This window comes from Lichenostomus cassidix, chromosome 2 (assembly GCF_008360975.1).
Source record: "Lichenostomus cassidix isolate B80296 chromosome 2, HeHo_3.0, whole genome shotgun sequence".
NCBI lineage: Eukaryota > Metazoa > Chordata > Aves > Passeriformes > Meliphagidae > Lichenostomus > Lichenostomus cassidix.
Genome location: NC_139482.1, coordinates 152,148,244 through 152,167,917, shown reverse-complemented (window position 1 = coordinate 152,167,917; position 19,674 = coordinate 152,148,244). Strand labels below are relative to the sequence as shown.

At 40.8% G+C, this 19,674-nt stretch overlaps 1 protein-coding gene across 1 annotated transcript in view; it reads left to right on the top strand.

The window, feature by feature from the left end:
* The first annotated feature begins 1,190 nt into the window (after window positions 1-1,190).
* LOC146442648 (cleavage and polyadenylation specificity factor subunit 1-like) overlaps window positions 1,191-19,674 on the top strand; it is a 19,194-nt gene continuing 710 nt past the window's right edge. Inside the window, exons 1-7 of the mRNA XM_085049881.1 lie at window positions 1,191-1,391; window positions 5,110-5,137; window positions 7,112-7,245; window positions 14,123-14,203; window positions 16,822-16,893; window positions 17,413-17,492; window positions 18,337-18,483. Of these exons, the coding sequence (XP_084906007.1) occupies window positions 1,248-1,391; window positions 5,110-5,137; window positions 7,112-7,245; window positions 14,123-14,203; window positions 16,822-16,893; window positions 17,413-17,492; window positions 18,337-18,483 (686 nt within the window). The 5' untranslated portion in view covers window positions 1,191-1,247. The remainder of the gene's footprint in view (window positions 1,392-5,109; window positions 5,138-7,111; window positions 7,246-14,122; window positions 14,204-16,821; window positions 16,894-17,412; window positions 17,493-18,336; window positions 18,484-19,674) is intronic.

Sequence of the window (19,674 nt, the reverse complement as noted above, 5' to 3'; positions counted from 1 at the left end):
GAGGAGGACTGAGGAGAAAATTTGTAGGGGAATTTTGAGGATTCTGAGGAATTTTTTGGGGGGTTTTTTTGGGTTTTTTTGGATGGATGAGGGTTCATGTGGGGATAATTGGGATTTGAGGCACTGAGGGAAGATTTGGGAATTCGTGAGGGGAAGATAGTGAGGTCTGGAGGGGAAAATGTGGAGAGGTATTTTTTTGAGGATTCTGAGGAGTTTTTTTGGGGTTCTGAGGGTTTTTTTTGGGGTTTTTTTTTGGGTTTTTTGGGTAGATCAGGGGTTCATGTGGGGATAATTGGGTTTTGAGGGGCTGAGGGGAGATTTGGGGATTCGTGAGGAGAAGATTTGTGGGGTCTGGGGAAAGAATCTGTAAGGCTATTTTAAGGGATTCTGAGGAGGTTTTTTTGGGATTCTGAGGGTTTTTTTTGGTTTTTTTTGGGTTCTTTGGGTAGATCAGGGAGCTCATGTGGGGATAATTGTGTTTGAGGCACTGAGGGGAGATTTGGGAATTCGTGAGGGGAAGATTGTGGAGGACTGAGGAGAAAATTTGTAGGGGAATTTTGAGGATTCTGAGGAATTTTTGGGGGGGGGTTTGGTTTTTTTATTTTTTTGTTTTTTTGGATGGATGAGGGTTCATGTGGGGATAATTGGGTTTTGAGGCACTGAGGGGAGATTTGGGGATTCGTGAGGGGAAGATGTTGAGGTCTGTGTGGGAAAATCTGAATGGTTTTTTTGGGGATTCTGAGGAGTTTTTTTGGGGGGGTTCTGAGGGTTTTTTGGAGGTTTTTTTGAGGATTTTTTTGGGGTTATTTGGGGGCTCATGTGGGGATAATTAGGTTTTGAGGCACTGAGGGGAGATTTGGGATTTCGTGAGGGGAATATTGAGGAGGACTGAGGGGAAAATTTGTAAGGGAATTTTGGGGGATCTGAGGGGTTTTTTGGGGGTTCTTTGGGGTATTTTAGGGGCTCACGGGTTCCGAGGGGGCTGAGGGGAGATTTGGGGATTCTCTGGTGGGAAAAATCTGTGGGAATCTTAGGGGAAAATATGGGATTGGAGTTGCTCTGGGTGGCTCGTGCCACATTCCCATTTTTGGGGCAATTCCTCCCTTTTTCAGGTCTTCCTCTCCCTTTTCTCACCGATTTTCCTATTTTTTTATTGTTGTTTTTTCTCCCTTTTCTCTCCCCCAGCCCCCCGAGGTCCCGCCGTGCCCCCAGGATTTTTGGGGTTTTTTTGGGGTTTTTTGGGTGCAATGTACGCCGTGTACAAGCAAACCCATCCTCCCACGGGGTTGGAATTTTCCCTTTATTGCCATTTCTTCTCGGCGGCTGAGAGGAATTTGGTTGTCGCTGGAACTTCGCAGCTCTTCGTCTATCGGCTGAACCACGACCCCGAGGTGAGCCCAAAAACTGACCCCAAAACTGACCCCAAAAGCGCCCCAAAAACCCTAAACACTGACCCTAAAAACGCCCTAAAACACCCTAAAAACTAACCCCAAAAACACCTCAAAAACTGACCCAAAAACACCCCAAAAACCCTAAACACTGACACTAAAAACCCTAAAAACCGACCCTAAAAACACCTCAAAAACTGACCCCAAGGTGAGCCCCAAACACCCCAAAAACTGACCCAAAAACACCCCAAAAACCCTAAAAACCGACCCTAAAAACGCCCCAAAAACCCTGAAAACTGACCCCAAAAACCCCAAAATCCGACCCTAAAAACCCTAAAAACTGACCCCAAAAACACCCTAAAAACCCTAAAAACTGACCCCAAAACTGACCCTAAAAACCCTAAAAACTGACCCCAAAACTGACCCTAAAAACCCCTAAAACTGACCCTAAAAACCCTATAAACTGACCCCAAAGTGACCCCAAAAACCCCAAAAGTGACACCGAAACCAACCCCAAACTGACCCCAAAACTGACTCAAAAATCCCTAAAAACTGACCCCAAAACTGACCCCAAAAACCCTAAAAAGTGACCCTAAAACTGACCCCAAAAACCCTAAAAACTGACCCCAAAACTGACCCTAAAAACCCTAAAACCTGACCCTAAAAACACCCCAGAAACACCCCAAAATCTGACGCTAAAACTGACACTAAAAACCCCAAAAACTGCCCTGAAAACCCCCAAAATCTGACCCGAAAACCCCCAAAACTGACCCCAAAAACTGACCCTAAAGACCCCCAAACTGACACCAAAACAGATGCTAAAAACCCCAAAACTGACCCCAAAACGGACTTCAAAAGTGACCCCAAAAACCTCAAAAGTGACCCCAAAAAGTGACCCCACAAACTGACCCCAAACTGACCCCATGACTGACCCCAAAAGTGACATTAAAAACCCCAAAATTGGCCCTAAAACTGACTGCAAAAACCCTAAAAACTGACCCTAAAAACCCCCAAAACTGACCCCTAAACTGACGCTAAAAACACCAAAAAGTGACCCCAGAAAAACCCAAAATTTGTGCCCAAAAGTGACCCCAAAAACCTTGGAAACTCACCCTAAAAACCCCCAAAAACTGATCCCAAAACTGACCCCAAAACTGATGCTAAAACCCCAAAAGTGACCCCAAAACCCCCAAAAAGTGACCCGAAAACTGACCCCAAATGGATCCCCTAACTGACCTCAAAATTGACATTAAAGACCCCAAAACTGACCCCAAAACTGACCACAAAAACTCTAAAAACTGACCCTAAAACCCCCCAAAACTGACCCCAAAACTGACAATAAAAACTCCCAAAATTGACCCCAAAACAGACCCCAAAACTGACTCCAAACTGACCCTAAAAACCCCAAAACTGACTTGAAAAACCCTAAAATCTGACTCTAAAATTGACCCCAAAAACCCCAAAAAGTGACCCCAAAACTGACCCCAAACTGATCCCATAACTGCCCCCAAAACTGACCCCAAACTGACACTAAAAACAGCAAAAAGTGACCCCAAAAACCCTAAAAACTTACCCTAAAAACCCCCAAAACAGACCCCAAAACTGACAATAAAAACCCCAAAACTGACCCCAAACTGACCCCAAAAACCCCAAAATCTGACCCCAAAAGTGGCCCTAAAACTGACAATAAAACCCCAAAAAGTGGCCGCAAAAAACCCTAAAAACTGACCCTAAAAACCTAAAACCTGACCCCAAAACTGACCCCAAAACCCCCAAAATCTGACCCCAAAATTTGAGCCCAAAACTGACCCCCATAACCCTAAAAACTGACCCTAAAATCCCCAAAACCTGACCCCAAAACCCCCAGAAACTGACCCCAAAAGTGACCCCAAAAACCCCAAAAAGTAACCCCAAAACCCCCAAAATCTAACCCCAAAAGTGACCCTAAAACTGACAATAAAACCCCAAAAACTGACCCCAAAAACCCCAAAAAGTGACCCCAAAAACTGACCCCAAAAGTGACCCTAAAAACCCCACAATTTGAGCCCAAAAGTGATCTCAAAAACCCCAAAAGTCACCCCAAAAACCCCCAGAAAATGACCCTAAAAACCCCCAGAAAATGACCCCAAAAACCCCAAAAACTGACCCTAAAAACCTCCAAAACTGACCCCAAAACCCCTCAAAATCTGCAAAAACACCCCAAAAGCCAAAACTGACCCTAAAAACACCCAAAACCACCCTAAAACTGACCCCAAAAACCCCAAAATCTGACCCCAAAACCCCAAACTGACCCCAAAAACCTCAAAACTGACCCCATTAACGCCCAAAACTGACCCTAAAAACCCCAAAACTGACCCCAAAACCCCAAAACAGACCCTAAAACCCCCAAAACTGACCCAAAACCCTAAACTGACCAAAAACCCCAAAATCTGACCCCAAAAAACCCCAAAATCCGACCCTAAAAACCCTTAAAACTGACCCCAAAAACCTCAAAATCTGACCAAACACAAATCTGATCAAAAAACTTCAAAATCACCCCAAAACCCCAAAACATCACTGAACCCAACAAAGGCCCAAAAGACCCCAAAACTGACCCCAAAACCCCCAAAATCTGACCCCACAAAAAACACCCCAAAACTGACCCCAGAAACCCTAAAAACAGCCAAAAAGCCCCAAAACTGACCCCAAACCCCCAAAAAACCCAAAAACTGACCCCAAAAACACCCCAAAAACCCCAAAATCTGACCCTAAAAACCCCAAAACTGACCCCAAAACTGACCCAAAAACCCCAAAACTGACCCAAAACCCCAAAACTGACCCCAAAAATCCCCCAAAACTGACCCAAAACCCCAAAACTGACCCCAAAACCCCCAAAATCTGATCCAAAACCCCAAAATGACCCCAAAAATCCCCAAAACTGACCCCAAAAACCTCAAAATCTGACCCCAAAAACCCCCAAATCTGATCCAAAACCCCCAAAATCTGACCCTACATACCCCAAAACTGACCCCAAAAACCCCAAAATCTGACCCCAAAAACCTCAAAACTGACCCCAAAAACCCCAAAACTGACCCAAAAAACACCCCAAAAACCCCAAAACTGACCCCAAAACCACCCCAAAATCTGACCCCAAAAACCCCAAAACTGACCCCAAAAACCCCAAAATCTGACCCCAAAACCACCCCAAAATCTGACCCCAAAACTGACCCCAAAAACCCCAAAACTGACCCCAAAACCCCCAAAATCTAACCCCAAAAGTGACCCTAAAACTGACAATAAAACCCCAAAAACTGACCCCAAAAACCCCAAAAAGTGACCCCAAAAACTGACCCCAAAAGTGACCCTAAAAACCCCACAATTTGAGCCCAAAAGTGATCTCAAAAACCCCAAAAGTCACCCCAAAAACCCCCAGAAAATGACCCTAAAAACCCCCAGAAAATGACCCCAAAAACCCCAAAAACTGACCCTAAAAACCTCCAAAACTGACCCCAAAACCCCTCAAAATCTGGCTATAGAAACACCCCAAAAGCCTTAAAACTGACCCTAAAAACACCCCAGAAACACCCCAAAATCTGACCCTAAAACTGACCCCAAAAAGTGACCTCAACAGTGACCCTAAAAACCCCCAAACTGACCCCAAAACTGACCCCAAAAACCCCAAAACCACCCCAAATTCCCAGGATTTTGGGCAATTTTGCTGATTGATTGTTTTCTCTCGCAGGGAGCTGGAAAAGGCGACAGGAATGGGGGTGAGTGAGTCAGTTTTGGGGGATTTGGTGATTTTGGGGTCATTTCCTCCTTTTTTGGGAAATTTCCTTCCTTTTTGGGGTGATTTCCTTCATTTGTTGGGGTAATTTTGTCCCTTTTTGGGACAATTTTCTGATTTTTGGGGTGATTTCCTCCCATTTTTGGGTCGATTTCCTTCATTTTTGGGATGATTTCCTTCATTTTTGGGTCGATTTCCTCCCTTTTTGGGTTATTTCCTCCCTTTTTGGGTTGATTTCCTTCATTTTTGGGGCAATTTCCTCCCATTTTGGGGGCAATTTCCCCTTTTTTGGGTTGATTTTCTCCTTTTTGGGGTGATTTCCTTCCTTTTTGGGATGATTTCCTTCATTTTTGGGGTGATTTCCTCCATTTTTGGGTTTATTTCCTTCATTTTTGGGGCAATTTCCTCCCATTTTGGGGGCAATTTCCCCTTTTTTGGGGGGATTTTCTCCTTTTTGGGGTGATTTCCTTCATTTTTGGGGTGATTTGCTTCATTTTTGGGTTGATTTCGTCCCTTTTTGGGGCAATTTCCCCGTTTTTGGGTTGATTTCCTCCATTTTTGGGTTGATTTTCTGCCTTTTTGGGTTGATTTCCTCCCTGTTTTGGGTAATTTCCTCCATTTCTGGGTTGATTTCCTCTCTTTTTGGGATGATTTCCCCATTTTGGGGCAATTTCCCCATTTTTGGGGTGATTTCCTCCATTTTTTCATATTAAATGACAATTAAAGGGGAAAAAACCCAATTAATCAGAAAAAAAACAGGAAAAAATTCAAAAATCAACCCCAAAACCTCAATTAAAAACATCAATTCCAATTTTATTATCTCATCCAAATTTTAGGCAAAAATTAAAATCCAAAACCATCCAATTAATCAGAAAAAATCAGAAGAAAATCAAAAATAAACCCCAAAATCCCAATTTGGGAAACTCAACCCCAAATTTTGGGATCTCATCCCAATTTTAGGTCACAATTAAAACCAAAACCATCCAATTAATCAGAAAAAATCCGGAGAAAATCAAAAACAAATCCCAAAACCTCAATTAACGACATCAACCCAATTTTAGGATTTCATCCCAATTTCAGGTAAAAATTAAAATCCAAAACTACCTAATTAATCAGAAAAAATCAGAAAAAACCAGAAAAAATCAGAAAAAATTCAGAAAAAAATCAGAAAAAAATCAGAAAAAAAATCAGAAAAAATCAAAAACAAATCCCAAAATCCCAATTTGGGAAACTCACTAATTTGGGATCTCATCCCAATTTTAGGTAAAAATTAAAATCCCAAAACCAACCAATTAATCAGAAAAAATCAGAAAAAATCAGAAAAAAAAAATCAGAAAAAATCAGAAAAAATCAGAAAAAATCAGAAAAAATCAGAAAAAAAATCAGAAAAAAATCGAAAAAAATCAGAAAAATCAGAAAAATCAGTAAAAATCAAAAAAAACGAAAAAAATCAGAAACAAACAGAAACAAATCAGAAAAAATCAGAAAAAAATCAGAAAAAATCAGAAACAAATCAAAAACAAATCCCAAAATCCCAATTTGGGAAACTCAACCCCAATTTTAGGATCTCATCCCAATTTTAGGTAAAAATTAAACCCAAAACCACCTAATTAATCAGAAAAAATCAGAAAAAAATCAGAAAAAATCGGAAAAAAAATCAGAAAAAATCAGAAAAAAATCAGAAAAAAATCAGAAAAAAATCAGAAAAAAAATCAGAAAAAATCAAAAACAAATCCCAAAATCCCAATTTGGGAAACTCAACCCCAATTTTAGGATCTCATCCCAATTTTAGGCAAAACTTAAACCCAAAACCACCAAATTAACCAGAAAAAATCCCAAAAAAATCAAAACCCAACCCCAATGAACCCCAAAATCCCCAATTTTCTCACCCCAAAACCTCTTCAAACACCCCAAACACCCCAAAAAAACCCCTAAAATTCCCAAATTTTCCCCCCAGAGGGCAAAGGTCACCGGGAGAAGCTGGAACTGGTGGCTTCATTCTCGTTTTTTGGCAATGTGATGTCCATGGCGAGTGTGCAGCTGGCTGGAGCCAAGAGGGATGCTTTGCTGCTGAGCTTCAAGGATGCCAAGGTGAGGCAAAACCCCAAAAAAATCCCAAAAATAGGTCAGAAGATGGGACTGGGGGGCAAAAAATAGCATGGGGTGGGAGGAAATCCCAAAAAAATGCCAAAATAACCCCAAAAATACACCCTCAATCCCAAAAATAGCCCAAAAAAACCCCAAAATAGCCCAGAAATACCCCCTGGAGCCCATATAAAACCCATAAATATACCCTGGAGCCCAAAAAAACCCCAAAAATAGACCAGAAAATGGGACTGGGGGGCAAAAAATAGCATGGGGTGGGAGGAGATCCCAAAAAATCCCAAAAAATGTCCCAAAAATACACCCTGGATCTCAAAAAACCAAAAAAATGGCCCAAAAATACATCCTGGAGCCACAGAAAACCCCTGGGTTGGGAGGAGATCCCAAAAAACCCCAAAAAATATCCAAAAAATACACCCTGGAGCCCAAAAATACACCCTGGAGCCCAAAAAAACCCCAAAAATACACCAGAAAATTGGCCTGGGGGTTAAAAAAAATTCTGGGTGGGAGGAGATCCCAAAAAAATCCCAAAAAATCCCAAAAATAGGTCAGAAGATGGGACTGGGGGGCAAAAAATAGCATGGGGTGGGAGGAGATCCCAAAAAAATCCCAAAAAATGTCCCAAAAATACATCCTGGAGCCCAAAAACCCCTAAAATACCCCAAAAAAATCATCCTGGATCCCAAAAAACCCCAAAAATAGCCCAAAAATACCCCCTGGATCCCAAAAAATCTTTCTGGGGTGGAGGGATAGAAGTGGGATGAGGTTTTCTCCCCATTTTTTGGGTTTTGTCCCCATTTTTTTGGGTTTTCTCCTCATTTTTTTGGGTTTTTTCCCCATTTTTGGGGTTTTCCTCCTGATTTTTGGGTTTTCTCCCCATTTTTGGGGTTCTGTTGATAACTTTGGGGGTTTTTTTCCTCCATATTTGGGGTTTTCTCCCCATTTTTGGGGTTTTCCTCCTGATTTTTTTGGGTTTTCTCCCCATTTTTGGGGTTTTCTTCCTGATTTTTGGGCTGTTTTCCCTGATTTTTGGGGTTTTTCTCCTGATTTTTGGGGTTTTCCTCCTGATTTTTGGGGTTTTCTCCTGATTTTTGGGTTTTCTCCCCATTTTGGGGTTTTCTCCCCATTTTTGGGGTTTTGTCTCCATTATTTTTGGGGTTTTCTCCCCATTTTTGGGGTTTTCTCCCCATTTTTGGGGTTTTCCTCCTGATTTTTGGGGTTTTCTCCCCATTTTTGGGGTTTCTCCCCATTTTGGGGTTTTCTCCCCAGTTTTGGGGTTTTCTCCCCATTTTTGGGGTTTTCTCCCCATTTTTTGGGGTCCTGTTGATAACTTTGGGGATATTTTTCCTCCATATTTGGGGTGCTGTTCCTGATTTTTTGGGTTTTCTCCCCAGTTTTGGGGTTTTCCTCCTGATTTTTGGGGTTTTCCTCCTGATCTTTGGGTTTTCTCCCCAGTTTTGGGGTTTTCTTCCTGATTTTTGGGCTGCTTTCCCTGATTTTTTTGGGGTTTTTCTCCTGATTTTTGGGGTTTTCCTCCTGATTTTTGGGCTGCTTTCCCTGATTTTTTTGGGGTTTTTTCCCCATTTTTGGGTTTTCCTCCTGATTTTTGGGGTTTTCTCCCCATTTTTGGGGTTTTCCTCCTGATTTTTGGGGTTTTCTCCCCAGTTTTGGGGTTTTCTCCCCAGTTTTGGGGTTTTCCTCCTGATTTTTGGGGTTTTCTTCCCATTTTTGAGTTTTCTCCCCATTTCTGGGTCTGTTTCCCCTGATTTTTGGGTTATTTTCCCTGATTTTTGGGGTTTTTCCCCATTTTTTGTGTGTTTCTCCCCATTTTTAGGGTGTTTTTCCCCTTTTTTTTGGGTTTTCTCCCCATTTTTGGGTGTTTCTCCCCATTTTTTGTGTATTTTCCCTGATTTTTGGGTTATTTTCTCTGATTTTTGGGGTTTTTTCCTCTGATTTTTGGGTTTTCTCCCCATTTCTGGGTCATTCTCCCCATTTTTTGGTGTGTTTTTTCCCCATTTTTGGGTTATTTTCCCTGATTTTTGGGGTTTTCTCCCCATTTTTGGGTTGTTTCTCCCCATTTCTGGGTGTGTTTTCCCTGAATTTTGGGTGTTTTTTCCCTGATTTTTGGGGTTTTCTCCCCATTTCTGGTGACTTTTCCCTGATTTTTGGGTGTTTTTCCCCATTTCTGGGTTGTTTCTCCCCATTTCTGATCTGTTTTCCCTGAATTTTGGGTTATTTTCCCTGAACTTTGGGGTTTTTTCCCTGAATTTTGGGTGTTTTTTCCCCATTTCTGATCTGTTTCCCCTGATTTTTGGGTTATTTTCCCTTATTTTTTTGGGTTTTCTCCCCATTTTTTTGAGTTTTCTCCCCATTTCTGGGTCTGTTTCCCCTGATTTTTGGGTTATTTTCTCTGATTTTTGAGTTATTTTCTCTGATTTTTGGGTTATTTTCCCTGATTTTTGGGGTTTTTCCCCATTTTTGGTGTGTTTCTCCCCATTTTTAGGGTGTTTTTCCCCTTTTTTTGGGGTTTTCTCCTCATTTTTTTGGGTTTTCGCCCCATTTTTAGGGTGTTTCTCCCCATTTTTTGTGTATTTTCCCTGATTTTTGGGTTATTTTCTCTGATTTTTGGGTTTTTTTCCTCTGATTTTTGGGTTTTCTCCCCATTTCTGGGTCATTCTCCCCATTTTTTGGTGTGTTTTTTCCCCATTTTTGGGTTATTTTCCCTGATTTTTGGGGTTTTCTCCCCATTTTTGGGTTGTTTCTCCCCATTTCTGGGTGTGTTTTCCCTGAATTTTGGGTGTTTTTTCCCTGATTTTTGGATGTTTTTCCCCATTTCTGGGTTGTTTCTCCCCATTTCTGATCTGTTTTCCCTGAATTTTGGGTTATTTTCCCTGAACTTTGGGGGTTTTTCCCCATTTTTGGGTGTTTTTTCCTCATTTCTGATCTGTTTTTCTTGATTTTTGGGTTATTTTTCCTTATTTTTTTGGGTTTTCTCCCCATTTTTTTGAGTTTTCTCCCCATTTCTGGGTCTGTTTCCCCTGATTTTTGGGTTATTTCCCCTGATTTTTGGGGTTTTCCCCCATTTTTTGTGTGTTTCTCTCCATTTTTAGGGTGTTTTTCCCCTTTTTTTTGGGGTTTTCTCCTCATTTTTTTGGGTTTTCTCCCCATTTTTGGGTTGTTTCTCCCCATTTTTTGTGTATTTTCCCTGATTTTTGGGTTATTTTCTCTGATTTTTGGGGTTTTTTCTCTGATTTTTGGGGTTTTCTCCCCATTTCTGGGTCATTCTCCCCATTTTTTGGGTGTGTTTTTCCTCATTTTTGGGTTATTTTCCCTGATTTTTTTGGGTTTTCTCCCCATTTTTGGGTTGTTTCTCCCCATTTCTGGGTGTGTTTTCCCTGAATTTTGGGTGTTTTTTCCCTGATTTTTGGGGTTTTCTCCCCATTTCTGGTGACTTTTCCCTGATTTTTGGATGTTTTTCCCCATTTCTGGGTTGTTTCTCCCCTTTTTTTTTGGCTTTTCCCCCAATTTTTTTAACTTTTTCCCTATTTTTTGGTGTTTTTTCCCCATTTTTTTTGTGTTTTTTCCCCATTTTTTGGTATTTTTTCCCCATTTTTTGGTGGTTTTTCCCTTTTTTTTTTTTTGCATTTTTTCCCCATTTTTTTGGGATTTCTCCCCATTTTTTGGGGTTTTTCCCCCAATTTTTGGTATTTTTTCCCCATTTTTTTTGCTTTTTTCCCTCCATTTTTGGGGATTTTTCCCCAGTTTTTGCTGTTTTTTCCCCATTTTTTGGTTTTTTCCCCCAATTTTTTTAACTTTTTCCCTATTTTGGGGGGTTTATCTCCATTTTTTGGTATTTTTTTCCCCATTTTTTTTGTATTTTTCCCCATTTTTTGGTGTTTTTCCCCCATTTTTTCCCCATTTTTTTTTGCATTTTTTTCCCCATTTTTTGGTGTTTTTTCCCCATTTTTTGGGGTTTTTTTCCCCATTTCTTTTCTCTTTCCCTGAATTTTGGGTTATTTTCCCTGAACTTTGGGGTTTTTTCCCTGAATTTTGGGTGTTTTTTCCCCATTTCTGATCTGTTTTCCCTGATTTTTGGGTTATTTTCCCTGATTTTTGGGGTTTTTCCCCATTTTTGGTGTGTTTCTCCCCATTTTTAGGGTGTTTTTCCCCTTTTTTTTGGGTTTTCTCCTCATTTTTTTGGGTTTTCTCCCCATTTTTAGGGTGTTTCTCCCCAGTTTTTGTGTATTTTCCCTGATTTTTGGGTTATTTTCTCTGATTTTTGGGTTTTTTTCTCTGATTTTTGGGTTTTCTCCCCATTTCTGGGTCATTCTCCCCATTTTTTGGTGTGTTTTTCCCCATTTTTGGGTTATTTTCCCTGATTTTTGGGGTTTTCTCCCCATTTTTTTGAGTTTTCTTCCCATTTCTGGGTCTGTTTTCCCTGAATTTTGGGTTATTTCCCCCAAATTTTGGGTTTTTCCCCATTTTTCGTGTGTTTCTCCCCATTTTTAGGGTGTTTCTCCCCATTTTTTGTGTATTTTCCCTGATTTTTGGGGTTTTTTCTCTGATTTTTGGGTTTTTTTCTCTGATTTTTGGGGTTTTCTCCCCATTTCTGGGTCATTCTCCCCATTTTTTTGTGTGTTTTTCCCCATTTTTGGGTTATTTTCCCTGATTTTTTTGAGTTTTCTCCCCATTTTTTTGAGTTTTCTCCCCATTTCTGGGTGTGTTTTCCCTGAATTTTGGGTGTTTTTTCCCTGATTTTTGGGGTTTTCTCCCCATTTCTGGTGACTTCTCCCTGATTTTTGGGTGTTTTTCCCCATTTCTGGGTTGTTTCTCCCCATTTCTGATCTGTTTTTCCTGATTTTTGGGTTATTTTTCCTTATTTTTTTGGGTTTTCTCCCCATTTTTTTGAGTTTTCTCCCCATTTCTGGGTCTGTTTCCCCTGAATTTTGGGTTATTTTCCCTGATTTTTGGGGTTTTTCCCCATTTTTTGGGTGTTTCTCCCCATTTTTAGGGTGTTTTTCCCCTTTTTTTTGGGTTTTCTCCTCATTTTTTTGGGTTTTCGCCCCATTTTTTGGGTGTTTCTCCCCATTTTTTGTGTATTTTCCCTGATTTTTGGGTTATTTTCTCTGATTTTTGGGTTTTTTTCCTCTGATTTTTGGGTTTTCTCCCCATTTCTGGGTCATTCTCCCCATTTTTTGGTGTGTTTTTTCCCCATTTTTGGGTTATTTTCCCTGATTTTTGGGGTTTTCTCCCCATTTTTGGGTTGTTTCTCCCCATTTCTGGGTGTGTTTTCCCTGAATTTTGGGTGTTTTTTCCCTGATTTTTGGGGTTTTCTCCCCATTTCTGGTGACTTTTCCCTGATTTTTGGGTGTTTTTCCCCATTTCTGGGTTGTTTCTCCCCATTTCTGATCTGTTTTCCCTGAATTTTGGGTTATTTTCCCTGAACTTTGGGGTTTTTTCCCTGAATTTTGGGTGTTTTTTCCCCATTTCTGATCTGTTTTCCCTGATTTTTGGGTTATTTTTCCTTATTTTTTTGGGTTTTCTCCCCATTTTTTTGAGTTTTCTTCCCATTTCTGGGTCTGTTTCCCCTGATTTTTGGGTTATTTTCTCTGATTTTTGAGTTATTTTCTCTGATTTTTGGGTTATTTTCCCTGATTTTTGGGGTTTTTCCCCATTTTTGGTGTGTTTCTCCCCATTTTTAGGGTGTTTTTCCCCTTTTTTTTGGGTTTTCTCCTCATTTTTTTGGGTTTTCGCCCCATTTTTTGGGTTGTTTCTCCCCATTTTTTGTGTATTTTCCCTGATTTTTGGGTTTTTTTCTCTGATTTTTGGGTTTTTTTCTCTGATTTTTTGGGTTTTCTCCCCATTTCTGGGTCATTTTCCCCATTTTTTGGTGTGTTTTTCCCCATTTTTGGGTTATTTTCCCTGATTTTTGGGGTTTTCTCCCCATTTTTTTGAGTTTTCTCCCCATTTCTGGGTGTGTTTTCCCTGAATTTTGGGTGTTTTTTCCCTGATTTTTGGGGTTTTCTCCCCATTTCTGGTGACTTTTCCCTGATTTTTGGATGTTTCTCCCCATTTCTGGGTTGTTTCTCCCCATTTCTGATCTGTTTTCCCTGAATTTTGGGTTATTTTCCCTGAACTTTGGGGTTTTTTCCCTGATTTTTGGGGTTTTTTCCCCATTTTTTGTGTGTTTCTCCCCATTTTTAGGGTGTTTTTCCCCTTTTTTTTGGGTTTTCTCCTCATTTTTTTGGGTTTTCTCCCCATTTTTGGGTTGTTTCTCCCCATTTTTTGTGTATTTTCCCTGATTTTTGGGTTATTTTCTCTGATTTTTGGGTTTTTTCCTCTGATTTTTGGGTTTTTTCCTCTGATTTTTGGGTTTTCTCCCCATTTCTGGGTCATTCTCCCCATTTTTTGGTGTGTTTTTCCTCATTTTTGGGTTATATTCCCTGATTTTTTTGGGTTTTCTCCCCATTTTTTTGCGTTTTCTCCCCATTTCTGGGTGTGTTTTCCCTGAATTTTGGGTGTTTTTTCCCTGATTTTTGGGGTTTTCTCCCCATTTCTGGTGACTTTTCCCTGATTTTTGGGTGTTTTTCCCCATTTCTGGGTTGTTTCTCCCCATTTCTGATCTGTTTTCCCTGAATTTTGGGTTATTTTCCCTGAACTTTGGGGTTATTTTCCCTGAACTTTGGGGTTTTTCCCCTGAATTTTGGGTGTTTTTTCCCCATTTCTGATCTGTTTTCCCTGATTTTTGGGTTTTCTCCCCATTTTTTTGCGTTTTCTCCCCATTTCTGGTCTGTTTTCCCTGAATTTTGGGTTATTTCCCCCAAATTTTGGGTTTTTCCCCTGATTTTGGGTGTTTTTTCCCCAGCTCTCCGTGGTGGAATACGACCCAGCCACTCACGACCTCAAGACTCTCTCTCTGCACTACTTCGAGGAGCCTGAGCTGCGGGTGAGACCTGAAAACTCCCAAAATTCCCAAAATTCCCCCCAAAATTCCCAGTTTTCCACCTCAGGATGGATGTCAGGATTCCCAGGACCCTCAAAAATCCCAAAAATTCCCATTTTTTCCCTCTCAAGATGGAAAAATGGGTCCTCAGACATCCCAAAAATCCCAAAAATTCCCATTTTTTCCCCTCAGGATGGAAAAATTTCCTTTCCTAGCATCCCAAATATCCCAAAAATCCCCAAAAAATTCCCATTTTTCCTTCTCAGGATGGATGTCAGGATCCCCAGAACCCTCAAATATCCCAAAAATTCCCCAAAAATTCCCATTTTTTTCCCTCAGAATGGAAAAATTTCCTTTCCTAGCATCCCAAATATCCCAAAAATCCCCAAATAATTCCCATTTTTCCACCTCAGGATGGATGTCAGGATTCCCAGGACTCTCAAAAATCCCAAAAATCCCCCCAAAATTCCCATTTTTCCCTCTCAGGATGGATGTCAGGATTCCCAGGACCCTCAAAAATCCCAAAAATCCCCAAAAATTCCCATTTATTTTCTCTCAAAATGGAAAAATTGGCTTTCCCAGCATCCCAAATATCCCAAAAATTCCCATTTTTCCCCTCAGAATGGAAAATTTTGCTTTCCTAGCATCCCAAAAATCAAAAAAATTCCCATTTTTCCATCCCAGGATGGATGTCAGGATTCCCAGGGTCCTGAAAAATCCCAAAATTCCCAAAAAATCCCATTTCTTTTCTCTCAGAATGGAAAATTTGGCTTTTTTAGCATCCCAAATATCCCAAAAATCCCAAAAATTCCCATTTTTTCATCCCAGGATGGATGTTAGGATTCCCAGGGTCCTGAAAACTCCCAAAATTCCCAAAATTCCCCCCAAAATTCCCAGTTTTCCCTCTCAGGATGGCTGTCAGGATTCCCAGGGTCCTGAAAAATCCCAAAATTCCCAAGAAATCCCAAAAATTCCCATTTTTCCCCCTCAGAATGGAAAAATGGGTCCTCAGATATCCCAAATATCCCAAAAATCCCAAATAATTCCCATTTTTCATCCCAGGATGGAAAAATGGACTCTCAGACATCCCAAATATCCCAAAAATCCCCAAAAATTCCCATTTTTTTCCCCTCAGAATGGAAAAATTTCCTTTCCTAGCATCCCAAATATCCCAAAAATCCCCAAAAAATTCCCATTTTTTCATCCCAGGATGGATGTCAGGATTCCCAGGACTCTCAAAAATCCCAAAAATCCCCAAAAATTCCCATTTTTCCCTCTCAGGATGGAAAAATGGGTCCTCAGGTATCCCAAATGTCCCAAAAATTCCCATTTTTCCCCTCAGAATGGAAAAATTTGCTTTCCTAGCATCCCAAATATCCCAAAAATCCCCAAATAATTCCCATTTTTCATCCCAGGATGGAAAAATGGACTCTCAGACATCCCAAATATCCCAAAAATCTCCAAATAATTCCCATTTTTCCACCCCAGGATGGATTTTGGGATTCCCAGGACTCTCCCAGCATCCCAAATTTACCAAAAAATCCCCAAAAAATCGAAATAATTCCCTGTTTTCCCTCTCAGGATGGAAAAAGGGACCCTCAGATATCCCAAAAATCCCAAAAAATTCCCATTTTTTCCATCCTAGGATGAATTTTTCAGGTTTCTCTCTCCATCCCACATTCCCAAATCCCAGTTTTTTGGGTTTTTCTGTCTTTCCCACCATCCCAAATCCCATTTTTTCCATCCCAAATCCCATTTTTTTTGAAGTTTTTCTCCATCCAGTGTCTCTCTAACATCCCAAATCCCATTTTTTCCATCCCAAATCTCTGATTTTTGGGTTTTCTGTCTTTCCCACCATCCCAAATCCCATTTTTTGGAGGTTTTCCTCTCTCCAGTGTCTCTCTAACATCCCAAATTCCCATTTTTTTGGGATTTCCTGTCTTTCCCACATTCCCAAATCCCATTTTTTCCAATCCCAGGATGAATTTCAAGGTTTCTCTCTCTCTCCCACCACCCCAAATCCCATTTTTCAGGTTTCTCTCTCCATCCCACATCACCAAATCCTGTTTTTTCAGGACAGATGTGGTTTTGGGATTTCCTCTCCATCTCACCATCCCAAATCCCAATTTTTTGGGTTTTCCTGTCTTTCCCACCATCCCAAATTCCCATTTTTTCCATCCCAGGATGAATTTCAAGGTTTCTCTCTCCATCCCACATCCCCAAATCCCATTTTTTTGAGGTTTTCCTGTCTCCAGGGTCTCTCTAACATTCCCAAATCCCAATTTTTTGGATTTTTCTGTCTCTCCCACCATCCCAAATCTCCGATTTTTGGGTTTTTCTGTCTTTCCCACATTCCCCAATCCCATTTTTTGGGATTTCCTGTCTCTCTAACCATCCCAAATCCCATTTTTTGGGTTTTCCTGTCTTTCCCACCATCCCAAATCCCATTTTTTCCATCCCAAATCCCATTTTTATGAGGTTTTCCTCTCTCCAGTGTCTCTCTGACATCCCAAATCCCATTTTTTTGAGGTTTTTCTCCATCCAGTGTCTCTCTCACATCCCCAATCCCATTTTTTCCATCCCAAATCCCATTTTTCCATCCCCAATCCCATATTTTCCAGGATGGCTTTGTCCAGAACGTTCACACTCCCCGTGTCAGAGTCGATCCCGACGGTCGCTGTGCAGTGATGCTGTGGGGTGGATTTTGGGATTTCCTGTCTTTCCCACCATCCCAAATCCCATTTTTTGGTTTTTCTGTCTCTCCCACCATCCCAAATCTCCGATTTTTGGGTTTTCCTCTCTCTCCCACCATCGCAAATCCCATTTTTTGGGATTTTCTGTCTCTCCCACCATCCCAAATCCCATTTTTTTGGATTTCCTCTCCATCCCACCATCCCAAATCCCATTTTTTCCATCCCAAATCCCTTTTTTTTGGATTTCCTCTCCATCTCACCATCCCAAATTCCCATTTTTTCCATCCCAAATCCCATTTTTTCCATCCCCAATCCCATTTTTTCCATCCCAAATCCCATTTTCTCCATCCCCAATCCCATTTTTTTGGATTTCCTCTCCATTTTTCCATCCCAAATCCCATTTTCTCCATCCCAAATCCCACCATCCCAAATTCCCATATTTTGCAGGATGGATTTGTCCAGAACGTCCACACTCCCCGTGTCAGAGTCGATCCCGACGGTCGCTGCGCAGTGATGTTGATCTACGGAACTCGCCTGGTTGTTCTCCCTTTCCGCAGAGATTCTCTGGCTGACGAGCACGAGGGGCTGGTGGGAGAGGGGTGAGTCATCCTGGGGCTTTTTTGGGGCTTTTTTGGGGCAGTTTTGGGGCAGTTTTGGGGCCTTTTTATCCCCTTTTTAGCCATTTTTATAAGTTTTTTTAATACCCTTTTTATACATTTTTAATGCATTTTTATCCCCTTTTTAGACCATTTTATATCCATTTTTATACCCTTTTTATCCCCTTTTCATCCATTTCTTATACTTTTTCAAATCTCTTTTATCTACTTTTTATGCCCTACTTATATACTTTTATACCTTTTTTACCCATTTTTATCCCCATTTTTATCCCCTTTTTATACATTTTTTGTCCCCTTTTTACCCCCTTTTTATACACGTTTTATACATTCTTTATCCCCTTTTTATCTTTTATTCCCTTTTTATACATTTTTTCCCCTTTTTACCCCGTTTTTATCCCTTTTTTATCCATTTCTTATACTTTTCTAGCCCCTTTTTACACCCTTTGTATATCCATTTTTACCCCCTTTTATACCATTTCTATCCCCTTTTTATTCCCTTTTTATACATTTTTTATCCCATTTCTCTCCCTTTTTTATCTCCTTTTTACCCCCTTTTCATAAATTTTAAATTTCATTTTCATTCCCTTTCTATCCCCTTTCTATACATTTTTATCCCCTTTTCATGCATTTCTTACACATTTTTAAATCCCCTTTTAATCTACTTTTTTCTCCCTTTCTATCCCCTTTTTACGCATTTTTTACCCATTTTTGTCCCTTTTTTCCCATTTTCTCCCCATTTCCATCCCACTCTTCCACCCTTTTTTTCCCCAATCCCCATTTTATCCCCTAAAACCCCAAAAATCCGAAATTTTCACCCCAAAATCAGGCAAAAATCGAGTTTCCTGCCGAGTTACATCATCGACATCAGAGAGTTGGATGAGAAACTTCTGAACATCATCGACATGCAATTCCTGCATGGTTACTATGAACCAACCCTGCTGATCCTCTTCGAGCCCAACCAGACCTGGCCAGGGTCAGTGCAGGGATTTTATGGGATTTTTATAGGATTTTTTGGGATTTGGGGGGATTTTGGGGCAGTTTTGGGGGTTTTTGGGGTACATGGTTACTATGAACCAACCCTGCTGATCCTCTTCGAGCCCAACCAGACCTGGCCTGGGTCAGTGCAGGGTTTTTATGGGATTTTTGGGGGGTTTGGGGTCATTTTATGGGATTTAGGGTGATTTTATGGGATTTTATGGGGAATTTTGGGTGATTTTAAAATTTTGGGGTTTTTGGGGTACATGGATACTCTGAATCAACCCTGCTGATCCTCTTCGAGCCCAACCAGATGTGGCCGGGGTCAGTTTGGGGTTTTTATGGGATTTTTATAGGATTTTATGGGGTTTTTATGGGATTTAGGGTGATTTTATGGGATTTTATGGGGAATTTTGGGTGATTTTTGGGGGATTTAGGGTTTCCAATTCCTGCATGGTTACTATGAACCAACCCTGCTGATCCTCTTCGAGCCAAACCAGACCTGGCCTGGGTCAGTTTGGGGTTTTTATGGGATTTTTATAGGATTTTTTGGGGTTTTTATGGGATTTTGTGTGATTTAGGGTGATTTTGGACCAGTTTTTGGGGAGTTTCAGGGGAATTTTTAGGGATTTAGGGTTTCCAGTTCCTGCATGGTTACTATGAACCAATCCTGCTGATCCTCTTCAAGCCAAACCAGACCTGGCCGGGGTCAGTGTGGGGTTTTTATGGGATTTTTGGGGTTTTTGGGGTCCTTTTATGGGATTTTGGGTAATTTTATGGTGATTTTGGAGGATTTTGAGGTGATTTTTGGGGATTTAAGGTTTCCAATTCCTGCATGGTTACTCTGAACCAACCCTGCTGATCCTCTTCGAGCCCAACCAGACCTGGCCTGGGTCAGTGTGGGGTTTTTATGGGATTTTTATGGGATTTTTTTTGATTTTATGGGATTTTACGGGATTTTGGGGTGATTTTGAGGGATTTTGGAGTGATTTTGGGGATTTTTGGGGTGATTTTTGGGGTACATGGTTACTATGAACCAACTCTGCTGATCCTCTTCGAGCCCAACCAGACCTGGCCGGGGTCAGTGCGGGGTTTTTATGGGATTTTTATGGGATTTTATGGGGTTTTTATGGGATTTTTTGGGGTTTTTATGGGATTTTATGGGATTTTGGAGTGATTTTGGGGGAAT